At 40.3% G+C, this 27,483-nt stretch overlaps 1 protein-coding gene and 1 long non-coding RNA gene across 9 annotated transcripts; both read left to right on the top strand.

Moving 5' to 3' along the window:
- The first annotated feature begins 351 nt into the window (after positions 1-351).
- Positions 352-10,056, top strand: LOC146462723 (uncharacterized). 7 transcript variants are annotated; one of them, XR_014857074.1, is made up of 5 exons: positions 352-1,040; positions 1,958-2,065; positions 6,149-6,205; positions 6,395-6,450; positions 9,498-10,056. It is a non-coding gene; the product is annotated as an uncharacterized LOC146462723 (long non-coding RNA). The 7 variants fall into 7 exon arrangements; XR_014857079.1 differs by lacking the exon at positions 9,498-10,056 and adding an exon at positions 5,675-5,784 and having other exon boundaries at positions 6,152-6,205; positions 6,395-6,716; XR_014857077.1 differs by lacking the exon at positions 9,498-10,056 and adding an exon at positions 5,675-5,784 and having other exon boundaries at positions 6,395-6,716.
- A 4,396-nt stretch (positions 10,057-14,452) lies between these two features.
- LOC146462722 (uncharacterized) lies at positions 14,453-25,890 on the top strand. Of its 2 annotated transcripts, none has more exons than XM_085085545.1 (3): positions 14,453-14,631; positions 17,255-18,123; positions 18,807-25,890. In XM_085085545.1, the coding sequence occupies exons 2-3, from the start codon at positions 17,307-17,309 to the stop codon at positions 23,789-23,791; spliced, it is 5,802 nt and encodes a 1,933-aa protein (XP_084941671.1). In that variant the 5' UTR covers positions 14,453-14,631; positions 17,255-17,306; the 3' UTR covers positions 23,792-25,890. The 2 variants fall into 2 exon arrangements, with proteins under 2 accessions (XP_084941671.1, XP_084941672.1); XM_085085546.1 differs by having other exon boundaries at positions 14,453-14,640; positions 17,265-18,123.
- Positions 25,891-27,483: the final 1,593 nt, after the last annotated feature.

The raw sequence follows: 27,483 nt of genomic DNA, 5'->3' as shown, positions 1-27,483 counted from the left end.
ACGACTTTGTCATCAAATCTGCTTACGTGCAACCATGGGCACTTTTCAAGTCTTCTTCGGTCTTTCCGGCAGTTCACAGCAGCTTCCTGATATCAGCCTTTAGTTTGGTAAGCACTCAGTTCTGTAATTCTGTAATTTTATTCCTTTTATCTTGGTTTCATTTCATTCAGATCATTTTAAGATATTTTGGACTTATTTTAGATCATTTTAGGTCATTCCTTGTTTTAGTAACTACGCCAAATGCATCGCATGCAGCTGTCAGTATGCATATTTCAGGTTAAAATCCCTGGCATCCAGTTGCAAAGAGCAGCATTTGATGGTACGTACTGTGGTAGAACCTCAAAAAAAAAACTCTAACTTTGAAGGGATTAAATAAAAGAAAACAATCCAAATGATCACGGTTGATTTGATATGGGAAAAGACCTTGACTGTGTTGTTCTCAGCAATCCTCAGGTGCGACATTAAATGAAACAAACAAACAAACATCAAATGACATGAAACAAAAAGGAATTACACTGATATTAATTACCATATCTTTCTTCAGAAACAAAGTTTAGGAGTCAAATTCAAGGAAAGGAAAATGCATGGCTTTTTTAATGATCTGGTAAGGGCAGTGTGTACTGTCATTTTGTAACATTTTCAGATTTAAGTGCTTTAGTGAATTGGTATTAAAAAGCCAGATTGTCCCCGAGATTGTTGATGCATTGTAATATGTATCAAATACTGTATACACGTAGATCTCTTTAAAATCTTGTGCTTAGCCTTTTGAAGCTGACTGAAGGCGAAATGTTCAAGGGAAATACTGAATGAGAGAGGCAGAAACTCTATCAAGCCCAACCATCAAACCCACCATCTTTACAGTGCCATGTTTGTTGACAATGTTTGTTTTAATTGGTTTTTGATAGGATCTTGTTTCTGATAGTGCCAGTGTGGGTGTGAAAGTGAAGATTCTCAGTCTGAGATAAATTATTATTCTGCAAGTTCCACTTATCCTGCTCTTCTAAGCTGTTCCATCCCTGGAAAAGGTGCATGCTCAATAGGTATGGATTATAAAGGCATGCTTAAATTAGAATTCAAGTGCACTTTTAAAAATGTGCATGCCAGTTTTAATATCATATATCCACTACTTAAAAGGTTCAATTATGTCTCTGGTTTTTGTGACATCACATGGTAGGGAAATGAGCACATCAGCACATCTAAAATGTTTTTCTTTGGTATGGGGTCCTGAGTCTCCAAATTAGACATGCATGCAGAGCACAGTTTTATTTTGCCCCCAGTCTCCCAGCAGTAGTTATATAATATAATAAAAAAATATTTAATAAGTTGTTTGGAGGTGACAATCCTCTTGATCTAGCTGATTTTACATGTCTGGAATTAGACAATGTAACTTCTAACTACTGGACCTACACTGTAAGTTGTCAATATATGAAGAATTCCTGTGGGATGGTTTTTAAATGCATGCCAAGTGATGCCAAGTGGAAGTTATTATAATGTTAATAACTAAAGGTTTGAAGAATAAAGAGTGTAAGTTATGGCAGTGGTTTGCTTACCCTTGTGAAAATTTTTCCGAGATCTCGGCGCGTTTTTGGCCGCCGAGATCTCGGCCGAGATCGCTGCCGAGATCTCGGCGAATGGCTAATGGTGGAATGTGTTGAATAAGTTATGTCACCTAGCTTGTAAGCCTAATCGTTATTAAAAATTTATTGGGTCTCTAGTAAGGCTTCTTTTTTTCTTCTTTTGTAATTGGTCAAGTCCCTAAGAGAAGGAGGTGTGGGATTGTGGAAAATTGATTCTGTGCTTACATGTAAAAAGAACATAACAAGATTTGCTCTACTGTTATTTTCTTGTTTATTCATGAGATGCATATAAGCATGAGTTGTTTTTCTGCAATTCCCCACCCAGTGGGGGGATTTATAGGGTAAGTTAATTTCCGGTGTGATTCTCTATCTCTTTTTAGAGCCTCAACTGCTTACCAAAAAGAAAGTTTGTTCCAAGGATCCAAATAACAGTATTCATGCTGAGGGTGTGATTCCATATCAAGACTGTGGAGTTCAGAGCTCTTAGAGTAAGTTGACCTAAAAATTATTATGTATGTGAGCAGCATGACTTTGCCACTACAGAACTACACAAAGCACTGTTTGTGATCACTCCTAAAAGTGACCATCATTGTGAAATCTGTGACTTATTATAAGCCCTGTGTTAAAAAGATCCTTTAAGTGACATCTACCCTAAGCGATGGCACGACTTTTTTGAATAACCAACTGGCCCTTTTCTCCTAAGCAACCAGTGCAGCCTTCAGAAAACAAGCATTAGCCAATAATGATACTTAAGGTTACAATTGGTAGCTTTCAGCGAAGCGTCAGCTCTCTCTTTATGAACCATGTAGAAGTTCATTCAGGGCGGCCGGTATATGATTTTACAGAAAATTTGCATTTGCAGCTTCCAAAATTTATCAAATCGGTATTGCAGCTGCTTGACAAAAATCACTAAGAATTGCTGCTCGGTGGTAGGACAAATCCAGAAAACAAAACCTTCCGTGTATCTCTGTCTGCTAAACAAGCTACATGTATTACAGTTGCTTCTAGTTCGGGTTTCAAAATGAAGTTGCTACATGATTAGCAATCGGTGTAATTTTGTTCTGCTGAAGCTTATGCCAATTTGGTATTCCACAACACCAACTATTAAACATTTCCAGTTGTTTAACTTAATTGTAACAGCAGGTTTAATAAACATGTCAAAGACTCGTTTTGGTTTTAAAATATCCATAGAAAACCACTGTGGTGTCCTCAAAATCATGTAAATTGATCAGATAATCAAAGTGTTAACAACATTTGAAATAATTTATCTTTAAATCAAAAACTCCTGTGAGCCAACTCGTGAATGCAGATGACGCATCAGTATTTTAATTGAAATTAAGATGGCTACATACACTACCGTGAAAGCTAAAAGAAGTCATATCTTTGCCTGATCATGTAACAAGAAATAACCATACGTGTACTATAAAAATGATTCTAAACTTATTCCCTACATATTGTGTAAGGTTATTCTGATGCGCCTTGGAACAAATTTTCGGGTGTTTTTTATTCAAAGTTCATGCAGACACTTCACTCATTCAATTTAAGACACCGCACTTTGTGGAAAAACGGGAAAACTTATAACTTTGCTCATATTAAATGAAAAATCTCCATTCTTGCACTAAAATAATTGTCAAATTTTTATCTACAGATTGAATAAGATTATTTTGATGCACTGTGAAACAAATTTTCACTTCTTTTTTTATTCAAAGTTCATGCCGACACTTCACTGATTGAATTCAAGACACCGCACTTTCACTGCGAATGCTTGAAAGTCAACAACCGAATCAGCCAACCAACCTAGTGAAAAACCCACCATTGCTATCACTCGTTCATTGTGCATGGTCGCATTTATGAGTTAAAAATGGGTATGGAAGTGGTTCATTTTGCCAGCTTGCTGTGATGTTGGAAGGGAGTGCCCATAGTTTTACGCAACACGGCACAAACTTCAATAATCAGCCTGGTCATAATTGCATTTCTGAAATTGAAACCTCCCAGCATAAAATTGGAAATACAAAAATCTGATCATGACAGATTTAAACTACAACATGCAGGTGTCATGACTGCTCATGTATCCTACCCCCTTAATGTTGTAGTTGGCAACAAGACTTTTTTCTCTAAACATACATTTTGTATTTTTTGCACAAGAATTTAAAATGGGTGTGGTTTTAAAAACAATGGAAGCAGTGCATTTTGCCAGCTTGCTGTGATATTAGAAGGGAGTGCCCATAGTTTTACGCAACACGGCACAAACTTCGGTAATCAGCCTGGTCGTAATTGCATCTCTGAAATTGAAACCTCCCAGCATAAAATTAGAAATACAAAAATCTGATCATGACAGATTTAAACTACAACTATAAATTTTTCTCTAAACTTACATTTTTGAATTTTTTTAAACCAGAATTTAACAATTTGGGCCCATTGGACAATGGGGCAGAAAAGTTACAAGTTGTTCAAAGCTTAGTTTTTTTGTACAAATGTTTTCACCAGAGAACATTTACTTTTTTTTACTGTTAATCCTGGTTATGGATCTTCTGTTGTCTAAGTGTAGAGTCGTCCACTGTAAATAAACTTTTCTTAACAGGGGAACATATGTTATGGATGTTGGAACATAAAGTCTGTTCATACAATGTATTTATATTAGACAATAATGTTAGTCTCCTGCAGTGGAACATTCACAATTAATTAAATTGTAATAGCAACTGGAACCACAATGACAGACAACTTTTTCCTACATACTCCTGCACATCAAAAGCTCAACGGTATGACCATGAAAAAACTGTAATAATCAAGACTGAGTGTACTGAGACAGCGTATTGTTGCAATCTGATCCCCCATTGAATGAAACAGTACAATTTTATGGTAAATCAAATCAAAAACTTCTCAGGAAATGTTCATAGTGAAATCTCCTCTCCATGGTGTCGCTAAAGTTGGTTTTGAGCGCAGTCTTCTAATTACCTTTTCGTGAAGCTTTTTCAGTGTCCTTTTTGACCATTCCTTGGATGGGAATCAACTTTTGCAAGTCTGGATTTCGACCACTAAACGTTGTATTTCTCTTCGATGACTCCTACTGCTGCTTCGAACTCAGCAAAAAAGCATGAAATATCCCTCAACTCCGTGTCGTTTTCTGTACAAGACATGTACTCCTCGCTTTTTTCTCCGAAAAACTGGCTTATTTGATCAGAAGGAGGATTTTCCAGAAAGAGCTTGGCTGCCATATTAGATTCTACCAAAGCCCCCCAAAATTCTCCCATGACAGGCTGCACGCCTCTGATGATCCACATTGGATTATCTATGATGGTCTCAAAGGAAGGCAGTGTCTAGGAACTGGTCTCACCGGCCGCGCACACTGTAGGAAAGGGGATCCTATCTCATTGCTTTTTTTGTTCAGAAATAAAGTCTTTAGAAGTTCTCTCATAAGCAAATTGGTGTTTCAACAAAATGTAGTACAGTTTTCCTTTTTCCAAGAATCTTAAAACCTAATCTTTTTAAAGTTTAAAATATGCTACAAATACGTGACTCTCAAAACCTCGCGAAGCTAGGGCTGGGTGGACAGTCGATTTGAAGTGAAGGAATGTGCTAAGGCAGTTATAAGAAAGTATAAATTGTCACTAATAGGCCTTTTGCAATAGCTGGTCACATGATCAACTTTCTGATCAAAAACAGTTCTCCTTTGGAAAGTTTTGTTACAAGGTCTTAGGAACTGAGAGAGCATATTTAAAGTAGGTTAATTACCCGTAAATTTTTATCCATATATCTCAAAAGTAAGATTAGAAGGATTTGTACTGGAAAACTCCTCAATCTTTATAATTCTTCGGGTCATACTCAGCCTCATCCAGTGATAGGTAATTATGATTATCATCATCATCATCATTATTATTATTATTATTATTATTATTATTATTATTATTATTATTATTGTCAGTAAGTATAACACTCTTTCCAATATTAGTTTATTCCATGGTCCCTATATTTGTCGTGCATCTTCCTCCCCCCTTTGACCCAGCAGTCTATTATTATTGTGCTCCTCATGTGTTCAAAATCAAGTGTCGGTGTTTCCAATGCAAACTAAATGTAGCATTTTTTGTTATTTTGTTTAGATAATCAGATTTCTTGTGATTATGAGATGGGATGTGGCTGAAATAATAAGAACCTTGGTATCATCTTCAACCTTATTGGCCTTTCAAACAGACACAAAGAGACAATATAGGTTGGTTTCCATGCAAACACGTGCCCTTCAATGAAGAAAATCAATAGCTCAGCTATGGCAAATAATCCCATTAGTAGAAGTAGTTGTTTATTGGCACGTCCTCTTATAAGTTTGGCAAGTAGTCTCCATAAGTAGTTGTGTAAGTATCATGTCCCCATAAGTTTGGCAAGTAGTCCCCATAAGTAGTTGTGTAACTATCATGTCCCCATAAGTTCGGCAAGTAGTCCCCATAAGTTTAGCAAGAATTAAAATTCCCGTTAAGTAGTCAGAGGGGAGTAAGTGAAACCCCAGGAAGCAAATGTCTTGACTTATAACAAACAAGCAACCAAACAGCCTTCTTCTTCTTCTTCTTCTTCCGCATCAGAAGAGGTGGTCCTCGCAAGTAGGGTATCACTATGGAAACACAGACCTCACAAGTTAGGTGAGTATGTCCCCATAAGAATTGTATGGCAAGTAGTACCCATAAGTATTCAAAGTTGAGTAATGGGCAGGTCCTCATAACAAAGACCCCACAAAAAAATTTGAAATTTCCTAAAGTCTAATCAAGTGTTTAAAGAGATGGGCAAATAAGCTACCAAACATCCATATTTTTTTTTGATACCTCCAATAGAAAGGGGGGTCCTCATAAGAGGTGTATGGAAACACAGACCTCACAAGTTGCCAAAGGTGAGTATGTGTGTGTGTGTGTGTGTATGTGTGTGTGTGTATTACACTTGCCTGTTTGTGTTTTGGAACGTTGTCATAGCGTTTACCATTACGAGGACTTGGAGCCAGAAAAACTACTAAATCTGAACATCGTTGGAAATGCTATCAAATGTTACGAAGGGCAACCGACTGACAAATAGGGCACAACAGCTAATAGTAAGTGGCATTTATTGAGAGTGGCAAAGGGTTTTTTTGCGACGCGTGATGGCCCATAAAAAAGCAGCGTGACGGGTGATGGAACTAGTCTGAATTGTCAGCCGTCTCCTCTAACCCAATCTCGTACCCAGAGTCTTCAGGCTTTTTGGTCAGCGGGGCAACGCCGGGAAGACTCTGGGGACATGGAATTTTATTACCGCAGGATTTCTGCGGTAAAACAATGGAAACCGTTACGGAACAGCCAATCAAAAAGATTGAATTTTTTCGATGTCCCCAGAGTCTTCCCGGCGTTGCCCCGCTGACCAAAAAGCCTGAAGACTCTGGGTACGAGATTGCCTCTAATCCTGTGGGTTAGGGGGAGGAGACGGCTGACATTTCAGACTAGTGATGGAACCCGTGCGTGAATACATTAGTACAAATTTTTGGTATACACTGTATGGGCGTCAATGAAATTCGCACTTTCCCACGGTCTCCTAGCACGTGATTAATATATGCCTCAGACCAAATTTGATAAGGAAGAATTTATGAGATTCAAATACGTGTTTTTCAAAAGCATTAGTTTAGAGAGTACGATCTGATGAGACAGATGCTTCTTACCAAGTTGCACGCTTTTCACTCCGCAAAAGCTTCTATTTTTAGCGTCTTCGTGTGAAAAGGTGTAATGAAGTGTAATTGCAGGTGATAACTTGTGATTCGAAATGGCATGGAAACCAGGTTGTGAATTTCGTGGGGGAGTTCAAAATAAATGTATTCGTTTCAAGGAATGAATACTTATGATTTGTACTTTGGTGTTTCTTAAGAGAAAACTGCTAAAATAAAATTATATCAAAATACTCATACTATACCTGCCCAAACGTGCAGTGCTTTTAAATGGACACTCACGTCCCCTCGGCAGTCACTCAGTAGGACACACTGCACATTGCTTTCGTTTTGGGTACTGGATCCGCAGGTACCTCCAACATACGACGAGTACCCACAGGTGGCCATGACCAGGAATTTTCCATGGACCAATTAAAAGTGCGGCTACTAAGCCATTCGCTTTACGCGTGTCACGAAAAGAATGTATATATTAAAACTGGAAACAATACGTTTTGATTGCCACATTATATTTCTGTGGTTCTCTTTTGCGACAACGCAGACGTCCTTGGGGGTTCGTCACGCGTTTCCTCCCCCACGAAATAAAATGAAAAGTAGCCGCACCCATGAAATTTAATTTGATATAGTCATTATATAAATCTACTTAACGATCGGCTTCGCGTTTCCGCAGGGCAATTTGATCACAGTGAGAGAGGGAAAGAAAACATGAAACGAATTGTCGACGAAAGTTCAAAAAGTCCATTTTTGCCCCTAGATCTACCACAAAATATTTGAACTCGCTGGAAAAGGTACCCATCTAAATAAGAGACCGTGACTTTACACGGTGCGCGGCAAATGCAGAGTGCAGACTTGCAGACCTGCAGACCTGCGGACTTGCAGACTTGCAGACTTGCAGACTTGCACACTCAATAGTATTGTGTAACCTCCGCCATTCCACATCATGCACTGTCCGCTTGGTACACTTTGATACTTGGCTACTTTCACGGTTGTTGTTCAGGAATTAAATTCGTTCGTGCGCCAGTTTTGAGAAAACGTTGTCAAACTATATAGCAAACAGCATAATAAGGGCTAAGTTCCGGAAAAAATACAATTTTAGTGATTATTTTACATTCTAAAATGTCAGGATCGAGTAAATGCTCCGATGAACGAGGCCTGTTGGATTGAATTTATCGGGTATCGAACGCCTGGCAAGAACGAATTAGCTGCACAACGTTATTCAAAAGACATTAATAAGGCTTTTCCGATATTTTGATTGGTTATCGAGATATCCGAGTTCAAAGTTAGAATAGCAAAAAAATATGTAGACGTGTTGCTCAGGTGGTCGCCATGCCAAAGTTAGTTTGAATTTAAAACCCTGTGCGAGATTTTAGCTCTTAAAATTTTGTAAACAACAAATGCCTCCTCAAGGGATTATATCACCTCGATCGTACTAAATGCCGCGAGCTAGTGAATCAGCAATACACCATGGAACCAACAACACTAGCACATAATTCTTGTTAAATTCCAAAGTCGCGAAAATCCGGAAGTATGCAGGTCGCGTAGCCTTAAAAGCGTACTAAGCGGACAGCGCATGATGTGGAATGGCGGAGGTTACACAATATTACTTTTTAAAATGAATTTGGAAAGGCCAGAATGTTGAGTCTGCAAGTCTGCAGGTCTACAAGTAGGTCTGCAAGTCTGCAAGTCTGCAGTCTGCATTTGTCGCACACCGGACTTTACAGAGGGTACTTCCTACTACGACAGAAACCAGAAAAAATTATAACCTACACAAATTTCTTAACGTTCCCCAAAGTCACTAGTCATGTTCCATTATTCCAAGATAGGTGTTTAATTTATAGCCCCGAATAGGCGAAGAATGGCTATCACTTTCACAGCATCTTACAAGCTAAAGTCCGTGACATTTTTATTTCCTCCTCACCTCCACCCCACCCCGATGTGCGCGCGTTTCTTTAACGAAATCTCATTGTTTAATCATGGCGAGAGGTCAACAGAACATAAAAAATTCTTGACGAGAATCATTGACCAACATCGTGTATGAAACCTAAACAGAAGAGCAACGATCAACTGATGCTGTAAATTAGTGTTTTACTTGCCACCACCCCCCCCCCCCCCCTCCCACGCCCCAACCTAAAACATACAGCACAAGGGCTTATCATATTCCACATTATTCTGGGACAGCAGTTTCCTATTTAGTACCCGAAATGCATAAAGAAGCTTTGCTAGTAATCTTGAATGGCCCTTTTTTTTTAATTAAGGAGCTGTTCCATTTTCATTTCCTTCCCACCCCCACCCCTACCCGTTTGGATGTGCGCGCGTTTCTGTAACGCAATCTCATTGTTTAATCACGGCGGAAGGTCAACGGAACATGAACGATTTCTTGACGAGAATCTCTGGCAGTTCAAAGCAAGATTTAAATGGTTGCTGAAAGAAGTTTTGGTCATTAAGGATAACAAAGAAATATTTGACACCTTGCACACGGCAGCTTATGGGGCGGAAGGCAATTTTTTCGGCCGATGGTTGTCCTGACGGACTTTGAGGAATTCAACTCAGTTTAACGGCTGCGGTGTATTACAGTGATTTCGCACAACAAATCATCGAAAATACGGCTGCATCCAACTGAAACTATAAATTGATATATTTTGAAATATCCAGTTCTCGATATTTCACGAGGTAAGTGGAATTTATCATTATTTTCTTAGTAAATCGTTATTTTCATGTTGTTATGCTAATTAGGAAGGCGGTGTTTGTTGACAAAAGTACAGTTAAAACTTCTTCTTCTATAATTTTCTCTTTTTAACTGCCCAAAAATTTTATTGCATATTCTTACAGACGAGACAGTGCTCTTTAACCGGGATGCTGTTTTAGGATGCCAACTAATGTATCTTTAGCGATATTTCCTTTAAACTCGGCCATTTTTTTGGCAGTTGAAGAGTAGTTCAATAGGGAAGAAATTAAAAATTTTGTAAAAAAATCAGATTTCGATCAAATTCCCAAAAAAGCTTCTCAACACAACAACAAACATTTGCTTGTTTCGAATAATGAGATCTTGTTCGGATTTGTAACGCTCTCTTTGTAAGGCAAATTCTTAAAAGTGTGGCCTAAAATGGCCGCTGAAAGCCCTCTCAGAGCGGTAAAACCAAGATGGTCGCAGTACAGCTAAAATACGAATCGAACTGAGCTGAAAGTTATATTTATGTGAATCACTTATATAGACCATTCTTCTGAGAAAGTTTGAGGGATTTCATTTTTTCTCGTCCAAACGACGATAGTCGATATTTACAGAGGACGGCTCTTAAGTGTCACCCTCGTTTAAACAAATTTGGTTTGAACACAACGACTCAGCTTTCACAAAGAAAAGAGCAGAGACGGCTTCTGGATCAACCTGTGATTTTCCTTCCCTCTCCTCTGATCGCAGAGAAGTGGGACCCCTTCATACGTCAATTGTGTCTACTCATCCTCATAATTTAATTCCCCTTTTCTTCCATTTTTGTGCCTCCAAGACAACAGTCATCTACCAAACATTCAAGCCGGCCAACCTGAATGTGTATCAAATATGAGTATTTCAAGGAAGATTGAAATTCCTGCATGCAAACGTAACATAAAAGGCCATTACTGGCATTGCCGAGGAGTAGGCCTTGTTTGCTTTTTTCACTGGATGTCCACAGATTATTATTAAAACCGAGATTAATGCCATGTCCACACGTATCCGGAAATTTTTTTTCCCGCAAATATTTTTTTGCGGATGCGAAAATTTTCGCGTCCACACGCAGCATATTCGAATCGTTTTCAGCCTTCCACACGTATCCGATTGTATCCGGAAATTTTCTGATTTGCTCTAGTTCCCAGTTCTAAAATTCTCTCTCCATTCTTCTTCGATCGTTGTGCACTAATAAAATTGTCCCACTATGCGCTTGTCCTTCCTGGTCGCATCCAGAATAACAATCTCAAAACATCTTGTCGATCTCTAATGTATTGGTTGTGTGAATTTATCACAGCTGCATTTATCTGAAAGCATGATATCAAACTAGAAATCAGAGCAACTAACAAAGAAGCTGCAACCCGGCTTGCTGTACGCCATGTTTGTTTATAATGCTCGCCGTGAAGACTGGATCCAAGAGAATGACGAAAGCGTATTCAAAAATTTCCGGATACAACCGTCCACACGTATACGTATTCGTATCGGATAAAAAAAAATTCCACTCTGGAGAGCGTTTTCAAAAATTTCCGGATACGGCCGGAAAATACACTGGATACGTGTGGACGCAAGCCGTATTCGTAAAAAAAAAATTGCGTTTTCACAAATTTCCGGATACGTGTGGACGACGCCTAAGAAATCGTCGTTGAGGTCTAAGCCCAGGGATTTTCCTGAGATGCCACTGCTTATTTAAACAACATTTATGTTTTATTTTATTTTATTTTATTTTATTTTATTAGCTTCGCCAACAGAAAATACGTTACAATAATGATCAACAACTTACAGAATACAATAAGAACACAATATGGCAGGGAACCCGGAACAGCGCAAGCCAATTACTGCGGACCCAGTACATTAGAAAAATTTAAAATAAACAGACAGGAAGGGAAAAGTTCAAACTACAAGCAGACCACGGAGATTTTCGGAACCGGTTTCGCTTCTAGAAGCAATCAGTGGCCAGTCTGGTTAATTGCTTAAAGGGTAACCTTCAGTTTCAGTGGACTGCAAAACTGTCGTATATTTTGCGTTAGTTTGTCATTCGTATGCGCGCGGTCTTCACACGAAAGGTCTGGAGCGAGTGTATAATCACAGAGTGGGACTGGGGAGAGACGCTTTGCGGCTTTTGATCGATTTAAAAAATACGGCTGTTTTGTGGTCCACAATTCCAGTTGCCAGTAAGTGCTCATTGGCTCCCGTGCTCGTCAAACTCTTTCTCTATGGGGATTTCTATTATTTTTAGCATCCTTGCAGTGCCTTCAAATCACTTTGACTGGGATCCGTCGCGTCGAAGCGCTCTAAAATTACTCTCCAATAACTTTTGTTCTTGCTAGTGCTATTGTAGCCCTTATTCTCAGTGTCCCAAAATCGAAAGCTGTATACTGCAATGACAAAATTTCTTCCTTAATCTAAAATTTGTTGACCGTCATGGCGAGACGCATGCCTTAGCAACCGATTTTGCCATCCAAATTTTTCCTCGATCACTACAGGAGGCCTATTGTTTACGGTGCAATACGAGCCCCAGTGCGCTGTAAAAAGTTTACAGCAATCAACATTCACTCACTGCGTGCAGTCGAATACTTCCGGTTCAGTCAAAAACCTCCGGACAATTCAAAAACCCAGAGAAAAATTAAGTTATCGTCGTCGATGTGCAGCGAGTATTAAACACGGCAAAGATTGCTCGTCCTTATCAGGCGACTCACCCGAGATAAGAACGGCCGAGTTCAAAATCTCTCTGTGAAGAAATTTCTAATATTATTATCGGAGTTAGCTCACGAAGCAAAGGCGACGCACCCGATTGCTTATTGTTCTCAGGCACTCAGGCGACACACCCGAGAGAACAACTGTGACCTAACTTAAACAATGTTTTTTACCTTTACATAATAAAACCGTGAATATTGCCGGTATTTTTGGACACTTTTGTCGCACTCAGCGTGGTGAACATTGATTGCCAGTATCTAATTTAGTCTAACCGTCTGAAATACTAACCCGGTACCGCAACGGTATCATCATAAAAGGTATTTTAAAAGTATACTTTGTGTTGACTCTGATTCTAAGAGTTCCTATTCACGTGGAAAATGGAAGCTGGTGATCGACGACGTTACACTTTTCCCAAATCATGAAATCGCTAGTCCTGATAAAATATATAACGTAAACATAAAAATCGCACTTACCCTTGCGGACGAATGGAGGATGACGATTGACTTTATTTATCATTCAATTATTGGAAAATGATGTAGAAAATTAGCTTGCTGAAAAATAAACTCTAAATTTGCATCGTAGAGACAATGGGCGAACAAATCATTGATGTTGGAGTTCGTCGATTTAGGACCATTTAGCGTGCCAATTAGATTGGCGGGAAAACGAAAACCTTTAGTAAAAATTGTCATTTTTCCGTTTCCGACGGTCGATGTGTAGTCCGTCTTCTAAACAGATCGGAGGAGTTTTTGTTTCCAGTTAACTGTGCGTTTCCACAGAAGCCAAGCTTTCTAGTCACAAAGACTTCATTGCTTTGCGGCAAGCTCGATCTAGACATTACACGCGACTGAAATAGATTCTTTACTATACTGTTGATAGATTGCTGCTTTCGAACAGGAATTCGATCATAGCAACCGTCACTCAACCTAATTAATTTTAACACCTCTACGCGGCTCCTCATGTTTACTTCAATGTTAATTATGAAATGGGCGATAATGTATGCAGTGCATGAACATACAATCTTGGTAACCAATGTGAAGTCAAAACAATAACCTGACTTGCAAAGCCACGGTTAGTTGTAGACTTCATGAGCTGCAGCCGGCTACCTCATGTTCTAGTGATGCCGTTAAGACCAAGCTTAGCTAAGCACTGTAGCCGTGATGTCTGGAGTCCTCGTTTAAAGTTCGATTCAGTCTACAACCAGATCTATGTAAATAATCGGCCCTAAAGGCTGGTTTGCAAGAACGACGCAAGCATAATATAAGCACAAGAAACCAACGTGTAAACCGGGGGTGACGCAAGTATAAGCCCAAGCATAAACGTAAGCACAAGAAAAGAAAATCATTCCTTTTACTTGTGCTTGCGCTTATGTTTGCGTCGTTGCGTCGACCGTGTAAAACGGGATAACACAAGCTTAATACCAAGAGAAGAACAAGCAACAACATCTCCTCGTCACTGAATACTTGCTCGGCGTCCTCCATCTTGGATTTAAAATTTTGGCGCCAAAATTTTAATTCACTGCGCCTGCGTATGTCACCTCGTGCATATGCTTATCGCACGTGTAAACTAGCCTTAAGGCTGCTAAAATCAGTGTGAAGATTATAAACCATATTGGATTGAACAAATGTACTTTGAACCCACGTACTTCTGTATTGGAGGTTTCTTCCGCGCCAGCGATTCGCGAAAATTTGTTTTTATTATTATTATTTTGTTTTTACACACCGTCGCGTCCATCGCAAATGACAATAATAAATTCTCCACTGACATAAATAGTTTGGAATTTTCAGTTTCGATAGGCCGGGAAACCCCACTACTGTGAAGGTTCTAACTATAGCGTAAATTGCCTGAAGGAGTCACGCTGCATTTCGCTGCATTATTTGTCGGCATTGTCGGAATGTAACTCATAAGAGTTTGCAAGTCATTTGCTTTGAGGTGGAGTAATAAACCGCCGTTTATAGTGTCCCCCAACAACTTTCTCAAGACTGAAGCCGTTCATTCAGGTATTGTACGTTGTATGTATAGCTTAAAGGCTTATGACGGTACAACTTGCATAATTGCCAGTTTTAGCATAGAATTGTTTAGAAAACTCCCTGGCGTAGTCCTTAACGAAGCCGCTAAATTGATCTTTGATCAGTGCCGCTGGATACTCGAATATTTGAAATTGAATCTTACTCAGTGTTTTTGCGGTATAAAGAAAGTTTCCAGGGCTGTCACAAACGGTTTAATTGGAGTTTCGAATCATTTAATGAGGAAACATGGGGCTTCGTGGCTCCAAGACAAAACTTGCAGCTTCCGCCCTGTCGTCTTCGAACGTCGCCTGACCTTCGAGGAACCGAAATGCTGTCGAAGCGAAGTTTCAACCACGGAAGGCTTTTGATAGCTCGCGCACGATTCGCTGTTAAATATTTTTGAGTCCTAAGCACCCGATTGTATTAATCCTTAAAGAGTAGGTGTTTCTTTTTATGTAATTACGGGCAACTCTCGCCTTGCGGACACCTTGCTATTATGGACACCCCGACAAAACGGACAGCAGCTAAATCCCCGGCAAAATAAATTACAGACATTTGACTGAAATAAATTCTCGCTATTATGGACATTCGCTATTAAGAACACTAAATCGGAGTCCCGAGGATGTTCGCAATAAAGGGAGTTGACTGTATTCTGTTGCTCAAAATAAAACGGAACCTTTTGTAAATAAGTGCTTACATGCGCACATAATTTAGTCTTTATCTTGCAAACTCAGTTAGACTGAATTTTGAATCTAATTGCTCATCCGTCGGGAGCTGCGTTATTAGGACAAGTTTTGAAACTGTTTAACAACGGTATGTTATGATTGAAATTAATGCAAAGGACTGAAAGACAAGTTCAACTAGAAGGTTGTTTTCAAGATTACTGAGTTAGTTTTAGCCGGGACCCAGTAATGACGATGACTCGGATTCTTTGCAGCAAACTGTGAATGGCACGGACAATCGTGATTGGAATAATCTGGCTTATTTTACTAGGCTCTCAGTGTGTGTTGTTTCATTATATGGCATTACCATGCATCGCACTCCCATCGGATATCTGGGTGCCATTCAGGTGGTTTCACTTGGCTGAAATCACTTAAAGATTGAAGCAGGGTATCTCAGTACCCACTTATCTGACATGGTGATGGACTTTTTACTAGTTTTTTGATAAAGGAAAAGATTTTCTAGTGTTGATCTGAAATACAAAGGGAAGTTTGACTCATGTTTGTCGGTTTGATATTGGCTTCACTCGGAATTATGAATAATTAAAATGTGTATGTGTTGAGTTATGGGCAAGAGCCTCTTAACTAAAACCATCCTGATCACATAACGTTAAGTCATATCACAAGAGACCAAAATAAGATAAAAAGGTGCTCTTTGCATTGATGGCACTAAACAAGAGCAACAGAGCTAATGTTAGCTGACTGGCTTTCTTCTATTTCTATTTATTTAACGACTGTGTTGTATTCTGAATTCTTTCGGGGCTTTGGGTCGTGACTGTTGATCTGACGCAGAACAAATCAGTCGAGACGTTCTCTACACCTAACCAACTGGGTCTTTTTTAGCAAGCAGACGAAATTTGGAGAAATTTAGTGTATTTTAAAATAGTGGGAAAATGAATTCAGTGAGCAAATAAAAACAATCAAAAGATTACAGTTTTAATTTCAATCTATACTTTGAGTCTCAAGCACAATTCCGGGTGGTTATGCATCACTTCCACTTAGAGCTATTATCCTCTCAGACATTTGATAGCTTTATGGATTTGTTTCAAATCGGGTTCCTTTTCACTTCGACCTCTCTTTGTTTTACGCTCGCCATGTGGGCCACACAGAGCCGACATGCTGTGAGAAAATGCTGATTGGTTTTGTATTAATCACGTTAATCTTGAATTCGCAAAAAGATCTTAGTCTTCAGTTTGTGATGTAAATTGTTTTCACTCACATTTGGTTGAAATTTGTAACGTGGACTAAAAGCGAGGAAAGTTATGATTTTCTAAAATACGCAGTGGACCTTGTCATGGTTTTCTACGCCATCTTCGTAAGGAAGCAAACACGTCTCGGCAACAGCACAGTAGATGAATGGGATTATGGCAACTTGATAGGTTACCATAGCAACAGTATAACATGTTAAAAACAGGTGGCTAAGAACCCCTCCTTATACTTTTTTTTAAACTTTGAAAAACTTGCAGCTGATCACGATGGCATTAATAAATGGGGGTCACCTAGCTTGTTTTTAAATTGTAACTACTTAAACTAAAAAAAAAATTTTTTTTTAATCAGGTTATGCTTTTCATGGCAAGCTATTAAGTCCAGAAAATGGCCAGGACTTGTTTTCCAATGATGAGGTGTTCGTTTGATACCATTATCGTTTTATCAATTGATAAAAAGTGGTAGTGTTCATCTCTCAAAATATAAATGCTGGAAACTGCTGTGAGAGACCTTAAGCCGTAACAACAATTAATATAATTCGAAAAGATCTTGGAATTCATACCTAAACTAGACGAATTTTTAATCAACTTGGCCACAGATATTCAACATCTGTTAGCGACTGACAAGAAGCGATTCAAAATGCTAAAGAAGTTAGTATTTACCTCAATTTATTCTCTCATTGGTTTCAGTTAATTCAAGTCCAGTTGGATCCGTATCATTTCTAACACATGTTGATACGAGATGTCGTTGAGGCCTTATCGAGACGAAGAATTAAATTACTTTAAGTTTTCATGCCTCGTTTTAAATGAATTCCCCAAAGCGTTACGTCAGACTTTCAAAACCATGTGGGACAACACCTTTGGACATCGCCCTGGATTCCAACTCTGGGATGACTCCCTTGCTGTGAGAAATCTATATGTGTCCACAGAAGGTGGTACAACCAGAGTTCCTACACACCTGTCTTACAATGAATGGGATTGCACCGCCTTATTCCAGGCTACTATCTTTGCCCAGTCCTTCGCCTTACCAGATAGCTCAGGTCGCCGCAGAACACTCAGTGATTTGTACGTAAAGCCTCGTGGTGTACCTTTCGGAAGTTTCCATGCATCTGTGGTGAGCCCGGTTGGAAACAATGCTGAAACTTTTGCACTTGCGGTTGATCAACTTCGACTGCTGAGAAATGCACTTTGCCATTCGACAAGCTCAGAGATGGATAAAATAACATTTGATCAACGTGTGCAACACGCTAAAGATGCGTTCATAGCTCTTGGAGTTACGACGGCTGTGATTGATGCCGTTGGAAGTTTGACCGAGTCGGACTTTCCTACAAATGAAGTCCATAAATTGGAACAAGGTATCAGAGAGGAGACTCGAAAGTACATCATGTTTCTTGAGGGTATAACCACAGACATCGACGATTTAAAAGCATTGGCAGCTGCCATTAAGCTGAATCAGGAAGGCGATACAGCAAATAAAAGAGACATCGCAATGTTGGAACAAAGGATTAACGAGCTAAGATCGGCGCAACATCAACGCGATGCTCGGTTGAAGACTTCAGGTAAGGACCTTCCAGTCTCATAATATAGGTGTCAGAGGTAATAAGTACCTTCAAGGAATATTTTGATGGAAAACTTAACACTTAGTCTAAGCTCGTTCCCAACCTTGTATTTTTTTTAGGGGAAAAACCCTGGAAACGAGTCTGGACAGTTACACCTTACCTTGGTTACCTAGCGACCAGAACCACAAATAAACACTTCCTCTGTTCTTTAAATCTTACAGACGAGCACAACATATACGCCTAGAGAGCCTGGAAACGGATTTTGTCACCCTTGTCATTGAAACAGGACATTGTGATTATTTCTCATGCTAATCAGAGCTGTTGTTATTTCCTCCACATTCTTATTGCAAAATTTGAGTTCGAAAAGGAAAACGAAATGCTTTCTGGTAGTTGTAGTCAAATGAAACTTTTACCTTTTACTGAACCTGAAATAACAGGAATGACGTTAAAATCTTTCTCCTATTGCGGATGCTGTTTTTGCTCAGTTTAAGTACAGAATTGGCGAAATATCTTTGGTTTGCTTTATTCATTATATGACTAGTGCCAGAAATTAACCTTAGTTTTCTCCAAAGGTCGCGGACCATTAAATCAGTAATAAAAGCGCTGCAAGGAGGTCACAGGGAGAGAGATAGAGAGAGGCCGCGTTTTAAACAAAACTAACATACATTTTTTTGTCTGTAAAGGTGGGAAAGCATCGCTGACAAGATCTTGTCTTCCTCCAATGGTTCCTAACTTCACTGGCCGCCAGAGCGAGTGTCAGAAGATCGTTGGTCACGTTACTTCCGAATCGACCCGAATGGTGTCGGTCTGGGGTTCACCAGGATTCGGAAAAACGTCGGTTGCAATTGCAGTGGGACATGGTCTCAAATCTCAAGGACTGCCCCTCTATTTTCTCTCATTGCGAGGACTTCAGTCAAAAGAAGATGTAACATCAAAGCTTCTTAGCCTTGTCAGGCCATTTGGCACTGAAGATCAATCATCGGTTCAACGTCTATCCCTGGATGACGAGCTTTGCCAACGTGTTGGCGAAATTTTAGATCCCTTGGTAGTTATTCTTGATAATGCTGATGACGTATTAGAAAGTGGATTGCCGAAAGTGAAAGAAGACGTCATTCAACTTCTGGAAGAAATTCTTCGGCGAAATGAAAAGGTGACATTCATTGTAACAACAAGGGAGTCCTTCCAATTTATAAACTTGAATTTTCAAGGCCATGAGTCGGTAAGAATACGACCTTTGAATGAAGTTTCTTCTCAATCCCTAGTTCACGCATTGCTTCCAGCTGTTAACACCTCCGACTGCAGACGAATTACGCAAATTTGTGGACATGTACCTTTGGCCATAAGGTTGTTATGTTCCTTAATTTCTGGAGACGGTGACCAACCAAGTCAGTTTCTTAAAGATTTTATGGAGTCTTCAACAGAAAGCATCTTGAAGATGTTAGACAACCCAGATTATCCGACCAATCACCGACTGCAATTTCTTTTTGACTCCTCTTTCCACAGACTCTCTGCAAAAGAAAAAGAGGCGCTAGTTTCCTTGTGCATTCTTCCTTCAAATTTCACTATCAAGGTCGCTGCAGCTGTTTTAGGAGAGACAAGAATTTTTGATGCCAAAAAGATATTACAAAGCCTCCTGAGGAAATCCCTTCTCGATTCAACGGCGAACCTCGGGTCATTCTCAATGCACAAGCTCATTCAATCATTTGCACGAGAAAAGGGAGAACAAGAAATGAAAGAAACGGTTCTAAACTCAAAATCCCGCTTCAATGCGTTTTACGTTTCCCTCTTCGAGAAGCTGAACAACCAGTTTCTTACTGGTCACTCCATGGAAGCATTTATAGCATTTTACGAAGATAAACAAATTATTCTTACAAGCCTTTCAGAGGGTATTTTGGATCCCAGCACAGCTTTGAGTGTTTTTCAAGTCTTGGTTAAGGCGGAGATCTTTTTAGTCTCCTTGTTTTGGAGTGTTACTGAGCAAAATAACTTTGACGATATTTTCAACAAAGCTTTACAGGCTGCAGATAAACTTGGCGAACGTGTGTACTACAGGCAATTACTTATTTCCAGTTGTTTTAAAAATGTAGTGAATGAAGATGCTAGCGGAAGTATGCAGCGGCTTTCTGACGCGAAAAACATGCAAATATCGTCCATTTCAGTTTCCGTGGAAGAGGGCAAACGTTTGTGCTACTTAGGAATCAACCAAATTGTTACCGGAAAAACAGAAGATGGGATTCACTGTTTACTTGAGGCCTTTCCTTTAATGCACGGAACTCCGCAGCAAATCATCCTCAGAGCTGTCGTTTTCCAGATCCTTGCTTCTTTCTACAAATTTAAAACAAACGTGTCAAACTCCACAAAGTTTTTCAGAATGGCACAAAACGAATGCAGAATGGCTGGAGACACGCACCTACTTGTTATTCCCCCACTGGAAAAACGAGGAATAGCAAAGACTGAAAATGAAACGAACCCTCAAAGAGACACCAGCGTTCTTCTTAATCAGCCACTTAAACTAGAAGTCATCTTTCTTGTCAGCGAAGCAGCAAAGAAATTTTTTGATACTGATACAAAGCAGTATTTAAGTAATACTGTTTTTCGAATACTAAAAGAAGTGGAAACGGAGATTCTAGTCTCTCCGGGTTTGTTCAATTTCCATCGCAGTGTTGCCGACTTGATAGGGGACTTCATCTGCATTGAAGACCAAGTGAAACTGTACAAAGAAAGAATCAATTTTCATCAAACAGCTCTCAAGCTATGTAATTACAGCGAAGGAAATTCCAGCAAACATAAGGAAGCCTCTATCTCCCGTTATCAAGTACATAGTGAGGCACTTGCTAAGTGTTACTTGGATCTTGGTACGGTTCACAAAAGAAATAAAAACTATCAGGAGGCTCTTGAAGCAAATATGCGTTCGTTAGAAATAACACTAGAGCTCTTTGGAAAAGAACACGCAAGCACAGCAAACATTTACTATTCACTCGCGAACACTCAATACCACCTCGGTGAATACACCTCTAGTCTCCAGTCAGACCAGCAGGCGTTAGATGTTAGAAGAAAACTATCAGGAGAAGAACATGCAGACACAGCTGATAGTTACCATTCACTCGGGACCACACAATATCAGCTTGGTGACTACACCTCTGCTCTCCAGTCAGACCAGCACGCGTTAGATGTTAGAAGAAAACTATTAGGAGAAGAACATGTTGACACAGCTCATAGTTACCATTCACTCGGGATGACACAATTTCAGCTTGGTGACTACACCTCTGCTCTCCAGTCACACCAGCGCGCGTTAGATGTTAGAAGAAAACTATTAGGAGAAGAACATGCAGACACAGCTAATAGTTACCATTCACTCGGGATAATACAATTTCAGCTTGGTGACTACACCTCTGCTCTCCAGTCACACCAGCATGCGTTAGATGTTAGAAAAAAAATGTTTGGAGAAGAACATGCAACCACAGCTGATAGTTACTTTGAGATCGGAGTCACACGACTACGTGACTACACCTCTGCTCTACAGTCAGACCAGCATGCGTTAGATGTTAGAAGTAAACTATTTGGAAAAGAACATGCAAAGACAGCTGATAGTTACCATTCACTCGGGATCACACAATATCAGCTTGGTGACTACACTTCTGCCCTCCAGCACGCGTTAGATGTTAGAAGTAAACTATTCGGAGAAGAACATGAAGACACAGCTGATTGTTACCATGAGATCGGGGACACACAATATCAGCTTGGTGACTACACCTCTGCTCTCCAGTCACACCAGCACGCGTTAGATGTTAGAAAAAAAGTGTTTGGAGAAGAACATGCAAAAACAGCTCATAGTTACTATGATATCGGAGTCACACAATATCGGCTTGGTGACTACACCTCTGCCCTCCAATCACACCAGCATGCATTGGATGTTAGAAGAAAACTGTTTGGAGAAGAACATGCAAACACAGCTAATAGTTACCATTCACTCGGGATGACAAAATTTCAGCTTGGTGACTACACCTCTGCTCTCCAGTCACACCAGCATGCGTTAGATGTTAGAAGAAAACTGTTTGGGGAAGAACATGCAAGCACATCTGATAGTTACCATTCAGTCGGAATGACACAAAATCAGCTTGGTGACTACACCTCTGCTCTCCAGTCACACCAGCACGCTTTAGATGTTAGAAGTAAACTGTTAGGAGAAGAACATGCAGAGACAGCTGATAGTTGCCATTTACTAGGGAAGTCACAATTTCAACTTGGTGATTACACTTCTGCTCGCAAGTCACACCAGCATACGTTAGATGTTGGAAGAAAACTGTTTGGAGAAGAACATGCAAACACAGCTAATAGTTATCATTCACTCGGGATGACACAATTTCAGCTTACTGACTACACCTCTGCCCTCCAGTCACAGCAGCACGCGTTAGATGTTAGAACAAAACTGTTTGGAGAAGAACATGCCAGCAGAGCTGATAGTTACCATGAGATCGGGGACACACAATATCAGCTCGGTGACTACACCTCTGCTCTCCAGTCACAGCAGCACGCGTTAGATGTTAGAAGAAAACTGTTTGGAGAAGAACATGCTAGCACAGCTGATAGTTACCATGAGATCGGGGACACACAATATCAGCTCGGTGACTACACCTCTGCTCTCCAGTCACAGCAGCACGCGTTAGATGTTAGAAGAAAACTGTTTGGAGAAGAACATGCCAGCACAGCTGATAGTTACCATGAGATCGGGGACACACAATATCAGCTCGGTGACTACACCTCTGCCCTCCAGTCACACCAGCGCGCGTTAGATGTTAGAAGAAAACTGTTTGGAGAAAACCATGCAGACACAGCTAATAGTTACCAGTCACTCGGAGTCACACAATATCAGCTCGGTGACTATACCTCTGCTCTCCAGTCACACCAGCACGCGTTAGATGTTAGAAGAAAACTGTTTGGAGAAGAACATGCAAAGACAGCTGATAGTTACCAAGAGATCGGGGTCACACAATACCAGCTCGGTGACTACACCTCTGCCCTCCAGTCACATCAGCACGCGTTAGATGTTAGAACAAAACTGTTTGGAGAAGAACATGCCAGCACAGCTGATAGTTACCATGAGATCGGGGACACACAATATCAGCTCGGTGACTACACCTCTGCCCTCCAGTCACACCAGCGCGCGTTAGATGTTAGAAGAAAACTGTTTGGAGAAAACCATGCAGACACAGCTAATAGTTACCAGTCACTCGGAGTCACACAATATCAGCTCGGTGACTATACCTCTGCTCTCCAGTCACACCAGCACGCGTTAGATGTTAGAAGAAAACTGTTTGGAGAAGAACATGCAAAGACAGCTGATAGTTACCAAGAGATCGGGGTCACACAATACCAGCTCGGTGACTACACCTCTGCCCTCCAGTCACATCAGCACGCGTTAGATGTTAGAACAAAACTGTTTGGAGAAGAACATGCCAGCACAGCTGATAGTTACCATGAGATCGGGGTCACACAATATCAGCTCGGTGACTACACCTCTGCTCTCCAGTCACACCAGCGCGCGTTAGATGTTAGAAGAAAACTGTTTGGAGAAGAAGATACAAGCACAGCTGATAGTTATCTGGCAGTGCGGTTTTTAACACAACAAAAATCAGGTCTAAAGAAGCCAACAGTGAATTATAACTAAGAACAATTTCTGTTACTGCGAAAGTACTTCATGTTTTCTCAAATACTTTTCACCGGAGTGGCGAAAAGTCAAAGCTAGTGTTTGGTTTTGTTACATAACGTTGTGTTATTGTTTCACAAACTTTCCGTAACTCGGATGTTAAAGCGAAATCAATTGTGTCTTACTCACACGCGTTTTCTCGCACTTAACGCCGCTTACCTGTAGTGGCCGCTTAGGATTTGAATGCACCGTACCGAAAAAGGTGACAACTGGCACATAATTCTTAGCATAACAAAACCCTAGAAAGGATTACAACGCAAAGAAAGAAGGTACTAAAACGGGTACTAAAATTCTCAAACGCTGCATGCAAAAGTTTGTTAGTACAAGAAGGAATTTCGCCAAATATATGGCTTTTTATGTCCATGTTATGCTCGACGCGGAAATGGCGCGACGAAAACTTTTCGTCGTGCCATTCCCGCCGCCTCTCGGACTGACTGGCTGTGCTACGTTTGCAACGGTATTGTGGTTAAAATATACATCCGCCATCTTTTTCCGTATGGTGGATTGGTTCCTGTTGTTGCTTGCTTGTGCTGTGATTGGAGCAGAGTAACTACTATGGTTTTCTTCTACACTTGTTGAAAAACCGTTTTCTGTGGCGAGAGGCGGCCGTATGCGCAGGTTGTGTGACAGATCCTGTATGGTCCAGTTTGTCGTAAAACAGATCCAAAGGAAAAACAAACGCAATGACATTCAAAACGATTTAATCGAAATTCAACTCGTGTTATTTACAACATACTCGAAAGCCGTAAAACCACAACTGAACTTGAGACGCATACAAAACGATATAAAAGATACAAAAGTACGTGCTAATGTAATCACGAGGTACACGTCAATCAAATTAATAATCAAATGTCAATCAGCAATGTACTGTTCGGATGTACGGTCCAACAAAACAAATAATGTAACAAACGATTTACGACACAGTTTTCCGAACGCACTAAGGGGCCGGTTAACTGAGCTGGGCTGGCCCGGTTAGCCGGCTCGACATCTCGGCATGTCTGTTTATCACAACAAATTATACGAGAATTTGCGATCCCCTGAAAATCGGGTTGAGAGTTTAGTATGTATTTGCCTACCGGGCAGCATTTTTTCACAACAAAATTCCGCTCTACAACGAAATTTATCATCGAAAAGTCCATCTTTTAATTTAAATGTGACAAACGAAGTCAACGAAGGAACAGGCTATTTGTATGTGAAAAATAATCAGCCAAATTAATTAGTTTATTAATTAATTAACAAAATTAAAATTGAGCTATGCCATCGCGGCAAATCAAGCCAGCCCGGCTCATGTAATCGGCCCCTTAACGTACCTTGATTGACAGCAGTTTGTTTTTAATTTCTCAGAGCAGCCGGTGGAGTTTCCAAGAACTTTTTCCTTACGTTTTAAGGTTTAGCCAGTTTTATCACTAAGTTTGTGCCTGTTTTATGCATGAACTTATTGTATAAAATTGTCGATCATATAGTGTAAAATTCAGGGTGTATATATGAGGTACACATTTCAAAACGGATGGAAGATTTAAAGTGCCACTATGATCAAATTGTTGCATCCCTTTGTACTCGGGCCGTGAGGCGCCGAGTTAAGTTCTCGGTCGCGTTCTTTTTCATTTATTTTTTTTGGCGTGTGTCGCGATTGTCCAAGAGATAATGCATAAGACTTTGTATATGACCAAATGACGTGTCACATACAAGATGGCGGATGCAAGACAAATGACTCAAAATAAGACTTAAGCATTTATAAAGAGAAGTATCTCGGAAATTCTTAATGACTACTTTAAATAATTTCTGTCCAAACCTGTAAATATTCGGACTTGAACAATGATGACGGAAAACGCTTGCAAAAGTTTACGTTTTAATACATTGCCAGTGATCACCACAAGATTTCAGGGTAGAAAGCGTAGAACACTTGAATGTGGCCTTCACGACGATCATACCGGAGGTCATGATGACGCTAAAAAGATCGCAATTTGGGGTCACACAGATACATATCTGACTCACGGTTAGTATTGAAAATAATCAATGTGCAAATGGTTTCTGTCTCCAAATAAAAGGTGAAAACGTAAGGATTAAAGCCCGGGAATTAAAGCATCCGTATGAAGCACAAGGTATTCTAATTAAAAAATTTCGTTTTTCCCTGTATTTCATTCGTACTGCAAATAATGTAATTCTATCTGGTGGTTACTTATTACCTCACTATATCTCTGTATCTATCGATTTGGGGTAGTTAGCGATGCTGGAGGTTATCACTGCTAAAAGATCGTAGGCTTACGCACCACGTGGTCAAATATGGCCGAGTTTAAGCTGATACTAGCTTCTTGTTTATTTTCTAATTCGTGTATTGGCGATGTAGAAAGATACTATTTCAGAATGGCCTTTTTTGTTTACTTGCAAAAATGTGTTGACATCCTGGTATCAGGCGATATCAACTTCATATTGCTATTTCCAAGACCAAGTATTTCACAATATCTGCGTGGTCCAGTGATATAACCCGGCCTCTACCTCAACTGGAGAGACCTTTGAAAAGGTGTTTGCATCACTTTGTGTGGTCTCTCCTTCCGTTTCGTTCGAAAGATGAGTGTTCAGCAGTCAGTCTGTGGTTGTGTTACTAGGTCAGTGGTGTCTCGTGTGAGGCTAGACCAATCTTGGATTCGCATGCCAGGCCACATACGGTGCACATATGTTCAAGAGTAGACGGAGGCAGAGAGGCGTTAGCCTTTCGTCGAGCACGTCTTTCCTGTAGTTCCGCAACTCTGATTTCCTCAAATGTGTGGACAGCCTTGTGACATGAGCATGGAGTTTATAGAATGCATCGCATCGCTTTATAGAATGGAAAACTAAGGACATTTTGCTACATAAAAAAAATGATACTTGAACAACGAACAAGAATGCTGATCTGTCTAAATGGAAGACTAAGAGCAGACCCTAATTTTCTCTTCATGCGTCAAGTCTCCTCACGGGGAGCAACCCCCCCCCCCCCAAACCACCCTTCCCTCCCCGCCTGGTTCGCTCGCTTTTAATAACGTGTAGCTTCCCTCGAAGAGCTTTTGGAACAGGAGGAAAGATTACTAGACGAACCAAATGAGCGTCTGCAGAGGAGGCTAGCTTTACTGTCGCTCGCTTTGGAAAAATAAGAGACTGCTAATAGTCTATCCAAATGGAGCCCTGGAGTAAAGCCACTGAGCATTTTTCGGACCGAAGCCCTAAACCCCTTTAAGACCCTGGGGTTTAAGTTAAGATGTGCCCTTAGTATTGTTTCATAACAACAGCTTATTGTTAGTCTCAGGAGCTGTTTACATGGAGGGAGGAAGATCCTAGCACTAGGAAGATCCTAGGGGGCGTATCATCCTAGCGCCATATGTTTTCTCTATTCAGTTTACATGCAAAAAGTGGTACTTGGCCCTAGCGCTAGGATCTTCCTAGAGATAGGAACTTCCTAGCTGAGAGATAGGAAGATCCTAGTACTAGGAAGATCCTAGCACCATGTAATAAACTACTTTCGCTCGGAAGATCCTAGTACTGGAGACAAAAAGAACAACATGGCGGCAGCCGGGCGTTCAGCTGCCCAAGGTCGACAGTTATTCTTCTTTTCCTTCTCCATTTGGTAACCACTTTGCCGAAGTTTCTGCATGTAAAGCAAACGAAAAGTTTTTCCACCT

The sequence above is a fragment of the Pavona decussata genome, unplaced genomic scaffold (genome assembly GCF_977016875.1).
Source record: "Pavona decussata unplaced genomic scaffold, jaPavDecu1.1 SCAFFOLD_186, whole genome shotgun sequence".
Lineage (NCBI taxonomy): Eukaryota > Metazoa > Cnidaria > Anthozoa > Scleractinia > Agariciidae > Pavona > Pavona decussata.
Note: the sequence above shows the minus strand (reverse complement) of the source record. Positions and strands in the feature narration are given on the sequence as shown.